Source organism: Pipistrellus hanaki (genome assembly GCF_964339955.1).
Source record: "Pipistrellus hanaki genome assembly, chromosome: 13".
Classification (NCBI taxonomy): domain Eukaryota; kingdom Metazoa; phylum Chordata; class Mammalia; order Chiroptera; family Vespertilionidae; genus Pipistrellus; species Pipistrellus hanaki.
Genome location: NC_140515.1, coordinates 21,595,391 through 21,607,754, shown reverse-complemented (window position 1 = coordinate 21,607,754; position 12,364 = coordinate 21,595,391). Strand labels below are relative to the sequence as shown.

The 12,364-nt window shown below is 44.8% G+C and overlaps 1 protein-coding gene across 4 annotated transcripts in view; it reads left to right on the top strand.

Moving 5' to 3' along the window:
• CACNA2D3 (calcium voltage-gated channel auxiliary subunit alpha2delta 3) overlaps positions 1 to 12,364 on the top strand; it is a 781,459-nt gene that overhangs the window by 559,214 nt on the left and 209,881 nt on the right. For all 4 annotated transcript variants that reach the window (XR_014796705.1, XR_014796706.1, XR_014796707.1 and 1 more), the window contains 2 exons: positions 3,676 to 3,747; positions 5,709 to 5,789. Coding sequence is in view for 1 of the 4 variants with exons in the window: in XM_084903113.1 (XP_084759239.1) it covers positions 3,676 to 3,747; positions 5,709 to 5,789 (153 nt within the window). In the remaining 3 variants the exon portion in view is untranslated. The remainder of the gene's footprint in view (positions 1 to 3,675; positions 3,748 to 5,708; positions 5,790 to 12,364) is intronic.

The window sequence follows — 12,364 nt, the reverse complement described above, 5'->3', positions numbered from 1 at the left end:
GTTGACACTGTTTTCCGGCTTCATGTTGGGAAGTTAGGTTCTCATGATCTTGTGTTTGTAACAGAACAATAATCAGTGATTTAGAATTGATTTTTGCTGGTTGCAAGCGGGTGGGGGAAAGCTTCATTTCTCATTATTGCCAATGTTATGTTATTATTTCATGCATGGTATATATGTTAGCATAGCTTGAAATTTTTATTTGAGTTGCAAAGTGGAAGTTCCCCAGGATTATGAATCAACTTATATCAGTTTATATCAGCATTAAGAATTATTTAAGGATTCGGGGTATGGGAAGATTTCTGATTCTGAGAGATGTTTGCTGTGCGTTGGTTCTGCCTTCGAAAATGGCCTTGTGTGTCCTCAATGACAGCAATATCATGCCCTACTTTTAGCAAGAGGTTGGAACCCAGTTTTCACAAACTGTTTGGCCTGGTTATTGGCAATAATAACTGCCAACATCATCTCATAGTCCATTTGATTTAGTTATTAATTATGATAATGTTTTGTTTACTTATTCTAACAACCAACAGAATAAGTAAACAATAGACTGCCCCAAACAACAGACTACAGGATTACCGTGTGTATTAGTAAGGGTTCTCCAGAGAATCAGAAGCATAGGAGATACATATGGGGTGACCCAAAAATGCATTTCCAATGGGTTACATCTGAAAAGAAAGAAACATCTATTGAGTATCAGAAAAAAACGTGTATACATTTTTGGGGCACGCTGTATGTATATTGTTCTATTTTTTTTTTCCTGTATGTATTTAGAGACAGAGATTTCTTTTAAGGAACTGCCTCACACAACTGTGGGCGGACACTTCTGAAGCCTGCAGGCCAGGTTCTCAGGCTGGGAGTCCAGGAAGGGTTTGAGTCCAAAGCCAGTCTGGAAGCAGGATTCCTTCTTCCTTGAGGGATCTGTTTTTTTCTCTTAAGACTCTGGACTGATTGAAGAAAACATCCCATATTGTGGAGGGTAATCTGCTTTCTTAAAGTCTACTGATTTAAATGTTAATTTAATTGCCAATGTTATGTTATTTTATGTTAACATTGTTAACATAACAATGTTATGTTATGTTAATTGCAAATGGACTATCATAATTAATAACTAAATCAAATGTTAAATGTCTAAAAGATTGTTCACAGCCAAGGCTAGTCTGGTGTTTGATCCAACAACTTGGCACTGTGGCCTAGCCGAGCTGACACATAAAAGTAACCATCACACCATGAATCCCCAGTCTTGAGGGACTGTGAGACTTTTCTGATCTTGCTTATTATGGGGGAATATAGGCCCATCTTGATATGTATGTAAAAGTAATAAAAACATGGCCCCCTCCATTCCTATTAGGAGTTTGTCCCAATTACACAAGCATTTCTTTGGCATCATGATTATTGATGATGCAAAGGATTGCTCTATCACAGTGCTTCTTGAATGATAATATGCATACTAATTACTAAAATAAAGGTTCAGATTCAGCAGGTCTGGAGTGGGGCTACTCTGATACTGCTAGTCTTTATATCACAGTAGGCATTGTGGGGTTCTGTAGCTCAAAGAATCTACTAGAAGAACAGGGCTGATGGAAGATCGGCTGGGTTCAATGACCCTTTCTCAAGAGAACAGCCAGTCTACAGGGACATCACTCCATGGGAGCCTCTAGATTTTAGGATATTCTCTTTATAAAACCTCTTCCCGAGAAGACTGAGGAAGCCCACCCTGATTTTGCTATGGAATTAAAACTACAGAGAGGTGCCCAAAGGCCAGAAAACTCTCTAGAATGAAAATAGTGGAGTCTCCTTCACAAATTGCCTGACTTGAGACTTGAATGGGCTATGAAACCAGAAATCATCATTCTCCTACCAGACTTGCCTTGCCAGTTTTGCTTCCTACTCTGTTTCCCAGAAAATAAGACAGTGTCTTATATTAATTTTTTTCTCCCCAAGATGTGCTAGATCTTATTTTCAGGGGATGTCTTATTTTTCCATGCGCTAGGTCTTATTTTCGGAGGATGTCTTATTTTCGGAGAAACACGGTATCAGCAGTGCCACATGTCCTGATCTCATTTTGGACTCTGCTACTTACTAGCCATGTGGCCTAGAAGGCAGGGGAAGGAACTGGGATCCTTCAAGCCCCTTCTTATGCCAGGTACCATGCTGGGCTGTTTGACATTTTATCTTCATGGCAACAAAACGGGGGCATAATTGGCATTATTTTATCTGAGGATATGGAAGTTGTCTAATGTAGTTAATAAAGACTCAAGTTGAGAATTAGAACAGGTCTTTCTTGAACCAAAACCTACTATGGTCCAGGACTCTGTTTCTCCATTGTGTTGTGGTAAGGCCTGTTTCCCAGATGTGTGAGAAGCAAATGTGCGGTGTGTCTCTGCATTTGTGTGCAAATCAGAGGGTCACAAAGCGTGCTCTGTGCCACATTTGAAGAGTTGTTCCTTCAGGAGAAATGTTTAGCTTCTTAGCAGTGATTTCAGGGATCAGATGATCAAAAGTTATGGGTTTTTTTTTTGGGGGGGGGGTGTTGTTAAAATATATTTTTATTGATTTCAGAGAGGAAGGGAGAGGGAGAGAGAGAAAAAATCATCAATGATGAGAGAGAATCATTGATTGGCTGCCTCTTGTACGCCCCACACTGGGGATTGAGGCCATAACCCAGGCATGTGCCCTTGACCAGTATTAAACCTGGGACCCTTCAGTCTGCAGGTCAACACTCTATTCACTGAGGCAAACCAGCTATGGCTATGTTTTTTTGTGTTTTTTTTGTGTGTGTGTACTTTTCAACTGGGACTGGCATGCAAAGATCTGTAGAAGTCCAAAAAGATCTTACCCCGTATTTTCCGGCGTATAAGACAACCCCCAAATTTTACAGTTAAAGCATATGTTTAGGCCTATATTCGCTGTATAAGACTACCCCCCACTTCCGAGGCAACACCAGTTCTTTTTTTAATAGACCGCCTCTCTGACTCTGGCCAATCTGAGCAAGCTTTTTACTAGAACACAGTGTAGCTTCGGGTACAGAACATGTATAATTTGCATGCATAAAAAGCCTGCTTGGAATGGCTGAGTCAGAGAGGCGGTCTATTAAAAAAAGAACTGGTGTTGCCTCGGAAGTGGGGGGTAGTCTTATACAGCGAATATAGGCCTAAACCTATGTTTTAACTGTAAAATTAGGGGTTCATCTTATACGCTGGAAAATACTGGTAACTCAACTACTCTGGGGAGAGTAAATGCTTCCAGATTCCACTTTTCTCAACAGGGCCACGTATAGAACCCTTACCTTCATGCTTTCTGATCCTCAATTTCCAGAATACAAGAAGCTTTAACATTGTACATATTGAACATAAATGTCTACCAAGTAAAATTGTAAAAGCAATCTGCGTTAATACAATAAAATGAATCACTAAGACTCAACAAGGCTTTATTTGAACCCAAATGGCGTAATGCAGTGAACTGATCATCTGGAGCGACTGACTTTGTTTCCCCAGCCAGGGGCCCAGATCCTCATCCAAATCCTGTCTCTGCACTTCCTTCAGGGCTGAGGGCTCGAGTGGGTGCCGGTCCACTCCCAACGCCCGTGGCCTGTGAAGGAGGGTCAGCCACGGAGGTGGCTCCGGCCCTGCACTTCCAGGTCAGTCTCAGGTAACTGGCTTCTCTCTCTCCATCTAGCTTGCCGATGATCAGGGCCTTGTCCTGATGACCACAGTCGCCATGCCCGTGTTTAGTAAGCAGAATGAAACCGTGAGTACAGCTGCTTGATGCCAGGAGGGTTGGTTTCTGAGACCCCTCTGGCTCGAGCTCTGGTGGTCTTCACTTAATTGATTTATTTTAAGGACAGAGGGCTTATCATGTTCTCTCACATTTAATCCTGCTGTTAGGATCATGAAATCAAGCAGAGATGGGAGGAATTCAAGCAGGCACCACGTTACAGGGTGCAGCACTTTTACAACATTTAAGTGTTAAATGACCAGAGGAAGAAAAACCCCAGAGAGACTCCTTGATTATGGTGGATGGCTGGTCTCCGATTTGAAGTTGCCAAACTTGTATTAGCTTCCTAGGCCTGAGATAACGAAGTCCCACAAATTGGGTGGCTCAGAGCAAAGAAGTTTATTCTTACAATTTTGGAGGCCAGAAGTCCAAAATCAAGGTGTCGGCAGGGCCATGCTTTTTCCGAAGGCTCTAGGGAAGAATCCTTCCTTGGGCCCTGTCTTTCCTTGCTTTGCAGCAGCACAAGTCCAACCTTTGCCTCAGTCTTCATGTGGCCTTCTTCTCTCATGTCCTTTCCTCTTCTTAGAAAGACACCAGTCATTGGATATAGGGCCCATCCTAAATCCAGGATTTCATCTCGAGACCTGTTAACCGGGGAGTTCCCTTTTTAAGGACGCAACCTGCAACGGGCATGTACTCTTTCACTAGGACGTGTCAGTACGTCATGCCCGGAGGACGTAATTTCATATTATTTTTTTTATTTATACTTAATGAAAATAAATGAAATATATATTTTTTTCGTTTATTTATATATATAAAGTACAAAGGAAAATACAAAATTACAAAAAAAAATAGAAAAGAATACTGACAAAAAAAATGGACACGTCGAATTAAAAAATTATAAATTTTACAAACAGTGATAAAGATTACAAAAAATAGCCAAAACCGGTTTGGCTCAGTGGATAGAGCATCAGCCTGCGGACTGAAAGGTTCCAGGTTCAATTCTGGTCAAGGGCATGTACCTTGGTTGCGGGCACATCCCCAGTGGGAGGTGTGCATGAGGCAGCTGATCAATGTTTCTCTCTCATCTCATCGATATTTCTAACTCTCTATCCCTCCCCTTTCCTTCCTCTCTGTAAAAAATCAATAAAATATTTTTTTAAAAAAAGATTACAAAAATATATACCGTCCCTCTCGGGGCGCAACATATATTTCAAGGACTTATTCATACGTCCTACCCGTTCCCGATATTGTTTACGTTTGATGTATTTATAGGTCCCTCTCGGTTAACAGGTTAACTGATTACACCTGCTAAGACCCTGTTTCCAAATGTGGTCACAGTGTGAGGCTCTGCATGGACTTGTATTTAAGGAAAACAACAGGCAGTAGCCATTTATATCTTCTTCCAGAAAGCCTTTCTGACACTGGAAAGTTTCAGCATATCACAGCGACCTTGGAAACGGGGACCCTAAAAGTCTCTTTCTTCACTTTAGTTCTTGGCTTCAACTGGCTGCTTAACAGTCTTTGGATTATTTCTCTTTTCTCTGGCTATTGAATCTCTCTCTCCTGGGCACCAGATGGTAGTGTAAATTGAGAAAGCAGTTAACACACTATAAGTCTTTCCTGTAGAAAGCTTCTATAAGAGAAACTGATTAATGATCACAGGCCTTAGCTGCTGAAACTTTAGTGCTTCTGCACATCAATTCTTCATTTTTAGGAGAGGGAAGAGAATGAGGTTGTCTTGGTATGAGTGTGTGTTGAGAGTTATAGCTGTTAATGTTTGGCCTGAGAAGCTACCAGGCTTATCTGGTAACATGTTGGGTGGGGGATGGGGAATAGAAGAGGGTTCCTCTTGGACACCTGGGCTAATCCTCAATTTCTATCATTTTGGAGAAGGCATCAGACAGTGAGCTATAGCATGTGGCTTCTCAGAAGGTTCTAGTTCTTCTGCCAAATTAACTTACTGTTGTTATTATTTAATGTTTTTTCAACAGAGATCGAAGGGCATTCTTCTAGGCGTGGTTGGCACAGATGTCCCAGTGAAAGAACTGCTGAAGACCATCCCCAAATACAAGGTAACATGTCACTTATTTAAGAGTCAAGGGCCAGATGTTCAAGACAACTTCACATATTAAAACACAGAGTAAAGTGGCCCTTCTTTTCTCTTTCTGGAAGGCTCTGCTTTGCGGGGGAAGATCTGAGGCAGTCTATGCATGCCCACCCAGACTTGTCTAGCCTATGGAAACCTACACAAGTCTATGCAGTTCTCCACAGATCTAACTTCTCTGGGTATTTCCTAAGAAGTAACAGATACGAGAGGGTCCTAACTCACCCAGTCTGAAGACCCTCTAAGATCTGTTACTTCTTCATAGAAACCCAGTGTGGCACAGGGAAAAATGGTCACTGACCATATTGAAAGAGTGTTTCCTCTGTCTCAGAAGACAATGGGATATATTCATTTCCAAGCAATATGGAATATTCATCTCCTAATGCTAAATTAAAATACGTGCCCCAAGGAATTATAAGGCTTTCTTTAATGTTGGACGTAACTGGGGAGGGTGAAATAGGTAGTGCTGAACAAAGATTGAACAGGCGTTGGTGGCCCACTGCTTTGGAAGTTTAGAACACCATGAGGGGCATTGAAAGGCAGGGGCCATGGAGAAGGGGCACTAGATGGAAGGGACTCCGAGAGGGGAGGTGGAAAGGCTGGAACCTAGCTTTGTATGTGAGGCCAGCCTGCATCAGGGAGAGGAGTCATGCTTGCCCCTTGCCTGACCATACAGAATGCCCAGCGTCCTGTTCCCATCACTACATTTGGGGAGCAGAAGGGTTCTCATGAGTCCCAGTGCCACCTACTCCAGTTCCCATGAGAACAAGCATCCTGACTCCCATGGGACTTCCCAGTGGTCTGTAGATTGGTGTCTGCTCTGTCTGAGTCAGATAAGCCCAACACAGGAACCCACCCAAAGCTGACGAACTGCACTGCCTCTGGGACTGGCTACAGAGGGCACCCAGTTCCTATGGAGGTGATGTGGTGCCAGTAGTCATGCTGGGGTCCATGGGGATAACTCTAATTGGTATTTATGTTCTCTGGCTGTGGGAGGTATGCTGCTGTGGTGAAATAAACACGCAAATGAAATCAGAGCAATGGCCACACCAGGAGCCTGGTTTCCCCCCAGACTTGACATTCACCTTCCTTTAGAGTAGGGGTGTCGAACTCAATCAGAGAAGGGGCCAAAATCTAAAATCCAGCCTAAATCGCGGGCCGAATGGTTTACTGAACAGTCATAAACTGACAATGTCATAAACTGACAGCGGAGTGCAGTGATGACAGCGCGGTGCGGGCCACATTGCAAGGCCTGGTGGGCTGGATTTGGCCCGCGGGCCTTGTGTTTGACACATGTGCTTTAGAGCAATGCTGCCCAGATTGCAGCCCTGCACTCACCATCATTACGCTCTGCCTGTCCTCACGCTGCCCACACAGCCACCGCGCAGGTCCTTTTAAATGTAAACAGATTCACTATTTCTCTTACTTATCTCCTCTAACCTCTGCCTGGCAATCACATGTGAAGCACAAGTGGAGATGTGCTCATTCCATTCTCTGAAACACAGGTTAGCCAGGGGAGTGACATGGCTGGGCTCATTATTAAAAAGATGACCCAGCTGAAACAGGTTTGACTCAGTGGATAGAGTGTCGGCCTGCAGACTGAAAGGTCCCAGGTTTGATTCCCATCCAGGGCATGTACCTTGGTTGCAGGCATATCATCCCCAGTAAGGGGTGTGCAAGAGGCAGCTGATCGATGTTTCTCTCTCATCGATGTTTCTCTCTATCCATCTCTCTTCCTCTCTATAAAAAATCAATAAAATATATTTATAAAAAATAAAAATAAAAAGATGACCAAGATCTTTGAGCCCACACAGAAAACTCTCACCTGGTGCCTAGTGGGGGCCCCTCAGAAAAGCAGGGCAAAGGGTGGGAAGAGGCAAGGTCCTCAGCCCCATCACAGCCATTCAGGACTACATGTGAGCGTGGAGGGTGGGGTGGGGCAGACAGGACCCTGCTCCTGGTCCTAAGAGGGGTGTTCACTGATCCGACTTGGCTCCCTGACTACACAGGGTTGAGACCATACCTGCCTCCTCTTCCCTAGCACCCAGCAGATTGGCTCCCCATCTTCATTTCGGGCCCTGACATAGACTGAAAGGGGCTCCCTTTGCCCCCGTGTGGACTGAGGCAAGCTTTTTCAGCCAGGAATGTTGGCTAGCTGGCTGCCTGGCAAGGCCCCTTTCCTTACTACCTCTTTCCTGCTGATCCTGATTCATCACCATTGTGAGGGGCCCCTGGGCCTTCCCTGTGCTCAGCATAGAGCTCTGGGGTAGCCACACACAGGGCCCTGCCTCCGTCACTGCGGAGCTGAGTGTGGACAGGTCTCCAACTCCTGTCTGTCCAATGTGATAACAATGGAATCTGCTTGTAGGCTTGCGTGAAGCATTGGCTACTATCATTAATTGAAAACAATTATAGCACACTGGTCACGGGGACCGTTGTGATAGGCAGCCTCCTGATACAGTCTTCTCCACATGTGATTCTGCCTGCATGGAGCTGCTTACGGGATCCAAGATTTTGAGAGGGTGCAGGCCAGACTGAGGGACCCCACTAGTGCATGATAGGGGCCAGGGAGGAATGTGGGAGGGCTCCAGGGCATGTCCAGCCCATCCCTCTCAGTTCCAATCAGCCTGCTAACAGCTATTAGCAGCAAGCTAACCTACTGGTCGACTGTCTACCACCTGGCGGTCAGTGCACATCATAATGAGCAGTTGAGTGGCCTTAGCATGTCATTAGCATACTACACTTTGATTGCTTGAACAGACACCTGGACGACCAGGCACTTAGCATATTAAGCTTTTATTATATAGGATGACAAGATGTGGAAACACAAGTTCAGGGCCACGACTTGATACATGCCCAACAAATCAAGAAACTATGAGCATAATATGAAACTGATAGCAATCACCCTGTGAGTTTATTTCTCAAAGCTTCCTCTACCAGGGAAGGTGCTACACTCTTTGTCACATGTTCTCACTTAATAAGAGGCAGACACTGCTGTTACCCTCATGTTACAACTCAAGAAACTGAGGCCCAGAAAATGGAAATATCTCGCAAACTTTCAAGGCTAGTGAGCCATGGTTTTACCCACTATTTAGTACCATAAAGCCATTAAAAACAATAAATGACAGTAATAAGTAATCATAGTTTAAATAATAGTTGATAACATTAACAATAATGGCTAAAATAAAACAATGTGAGATTTATTGAACTTTCTACTATGTGGCATGACAAAAATTATTTATATGCATGATTCCCACTGAATCCTTATTAGGCTCCCATGGAGTGGGTACACCTTGGCCCCATTTTTAAATGAGGAAACTTGAAATAACTTTCTCAACATAACTCATCTAGTAAGCAATGAATGAAACAAAGTGTAGCAGGAGACTAGAGGAAGGTCAACTGCAGTGGTGCCTGACATACGGACACATGTGTTTTTTGCTTTCCCAAGGGGTAGGCTTGGAACAGGAGACACAGGCAGGACATTCCTCCTCTGATTCCCACAAACACTCTGGGAGACGGTGTGTGTCAGCCAGGCCCAGCCAGGGCGGAACAGGCCCCTCCAGGGGAGCGGAGTGCGACTCACACCTTCCGGCCTGACCCACACCTTGTCCTAGTAAAGATGAGTCAGCGCTTGGCTGGTGGGGCTTTCCCCAAAGATAGAATTCTTTCTTTTCCCTTCGCTGTGTAGATTTTCCCACAAGGCAATCAGACTTCCTGTAATTTTTTTATTAAGAATTCCAGACCCCCCGGCAAAAGTTTCCAGACACCGCAGCCTGTTAAGGTAACGAGCCATTTTATAATGGGGTTCACTTCGTTAGCCCAGAGCCCTGCACGTGGAGTGGAGGGAGGCACCTCCTTTCCGGCTGCAGGATGGAGGCTCCTGGCCTCCAGGAGGGAGGCTTCAGGACCAAGGCCCCCTGAGCAGCCCCAAGTGCTGGACCGCCTGTGGCCTATCTGTGTTCTGTTATTCCACAGGACTGCACAGGAACACTGGTTCCATTTCAGATGAAATAAAAATGAGATATTTCATTCGTATATTGATTTGTGGCCAAAAACAAATGTTGGACATGTGACATTATAAGCCTTCAGTTTTTCGAAAGATTCACTCACAGAAGGTGTTTGGGGATTGGCTCCTCCGAGTTTGTCTTCGTCCATCTACATTAGGTTCTATCCATGCACCACCCACCAACCAGCAAAGCGTTCTGATGTTATTTTCCCAGGCTGGTCTCCTGGGAAGGATTTTCACCAGATGGTTTCTGAATGTCAGGAAGACCTTCTCAAGAACAGCCTTGAGAAGGAGGGAGTATACACCTGCCATCCAAAGTCAGCCTTGCCTTTTCAGCTCATTTCTAACATTAACTTTTGTTTAGACCTTAAAGATGAATTAGATAATATTTGAGTAAAAAAGTGAAGAACATCTTAAGTATACACAGACCTTAACCAGAGTACCTGCTATGTACCATAATGCCAGGACATAATGCCAGGGGGTGCAGAAGTCACCCCACCAAGAGCCCATTCTGATGGGGAGGCACTGGCTTATCTGGAACAGGGCAGAGGAAGGAGAGGAAGGAGAAAGAACCTGTTAACATTGGGAGGGAGGTATTAAATCATCAAAGCCCTTGACTGATGCCTTGGTAGTATATAATCAAACTCACAAATAATTGGTTATTGTCATTTTGATAAGTGTAATACAGGAAAAGTAGAGGGCATTAAGGGTGTAGTTTCATGCATAAGGGTGAAGGTAGCAAGGGAGAAATGCTCAGGGTTTTATGGAAACATGGTTTGGAAAGGAGGAAACAATTGGGAAAGTTAGGAGAGACTTTTATTTTATTATTTATCATTGATTTCAGAGAGGAAGGGAGAGGGAAAGAGATAGAATCATTAGTGATGAGAAAGCATCTATTGGATGCCTCTTGTATACACCCTCCCCCACACTCGGGATGGAGCTTACAATCTGGGCATGTGTCCTAACCAGGAATCGAACCAGTGAGCTACTGGTCCATGAGTTGACGCTCAACCACTGAGCTATACTGGCTGGTAAGGATAGACTTTTAATAGGCCATGATGATCCTGAGGCTGAGCTTACAGCATGGATGAAAATTAGCTGGGGGAGATGGGGAGGAGTAGTCTCTAAGCCGCTAGCACTGTGTGAGTAAAGGTCTGGGAGGGAGAGAAAACCACAGGGGGTTGTTGTCACTGCCATGTGCTCTGAGAGGCAATGAGTGGAAGGAGGCAGGGCTGGGTGGGTAGGTAGGGATCAGACCCCAGGGAGACCTGATGGACACTCCCATGGGTTTCATCTTACACGAGAAGAGATCTTTAGTGGGTTTACAAAAGGGAGAAACAGGGCCAGAGTTGCCTTTGATCAGTATTGAGGGGAATTGGTTGGGACCAAGCTTTAAGGCAGGAGAATAGTTAGGACAAGTGTGGAAATCTATATTAAATCTACATGGGTGGGAGGGTGGGAAAGCAGAGTTGAAAGTGGGTAATTTCTAGAATAAAAATTAGTGATTACTTGGATCAACAAGTTGGGAGTGCAAGAGAGAAACAAACCTAAGGATGATGCTCTAATGTCTAATGTGGGCATCGCGGTGGGTGGTGGTGCCACCATCGGGGAGAGAAGGGCAGGAAGAGCCACAGGAAGGGGGAAATCCCCGAGATACTCTGGGTGTGATGTTGACACAGTGCCTGAGGGATATCCAGGTAGAAATGACCAACACACAGTTGGGCATGTGGATCTGCCACTGAGGGGAGGGGCCAAGTCTGGAGCACAGATCTGGAGATAACAGCATCCAGGTGGTTTTTGGAGCTGATTGGGGAAGGAGAGCTAAAACAGACCGGGGCACTGGGAGAGAAACGAGGGGAAATGAGTGCTTGAGCAGGGTGGAGGATGAGAAGGAGGAAACCCAGGAACCTGGGCCCTGGGAGCTGAGGGGATAGTGTGAAGGAAGAGGGGACATTAGGCTAACACAACCAGGAAGATTCAAGAGAGAGCTGTTTGTAGGTTTGAGAATTAGGATGCCATTGGCAACTGTGGGGAAAGGCATTCTGGTGGCATCTTGGTGGGTGATGCAGATTCTAGTCATCCAGGGCATAAATGGACAACAAGGAAGAGATAACCATGACACAGTAAGTGTGGTACATTGGGTAGGGGTCAGTTCAGACCCTCATTCCAGGGGAGAGAGCAGAGAGTTTAGGGTAGCTTTGTAGAATCTGTGCTCAATTCAATGAGTTCTATTGTTCCCCCACTTCCTCCTTTTACTCCTCCTGGTGTCCCTGCTCCCTTTCCCTCCCTTCCAACCATGCCTCCACATATTTTGACCCACATGGCGTGACCTTGTCCATCATGAACCCATAGGGAGACAGATATTAATCATCAAAGCCCCTGACTGATGCCTTGATAACATATAATCAAACTCACCAATGATCGGTTATTGTCATTTTGATAAGTGCAATACAGAAAACGTAGAGGGCATTAAGGGAGCATATGCAAAGAGTTCTATCCTCTTTTTAGTATTAGTTCTGACAAGCAAGCCAAGACCT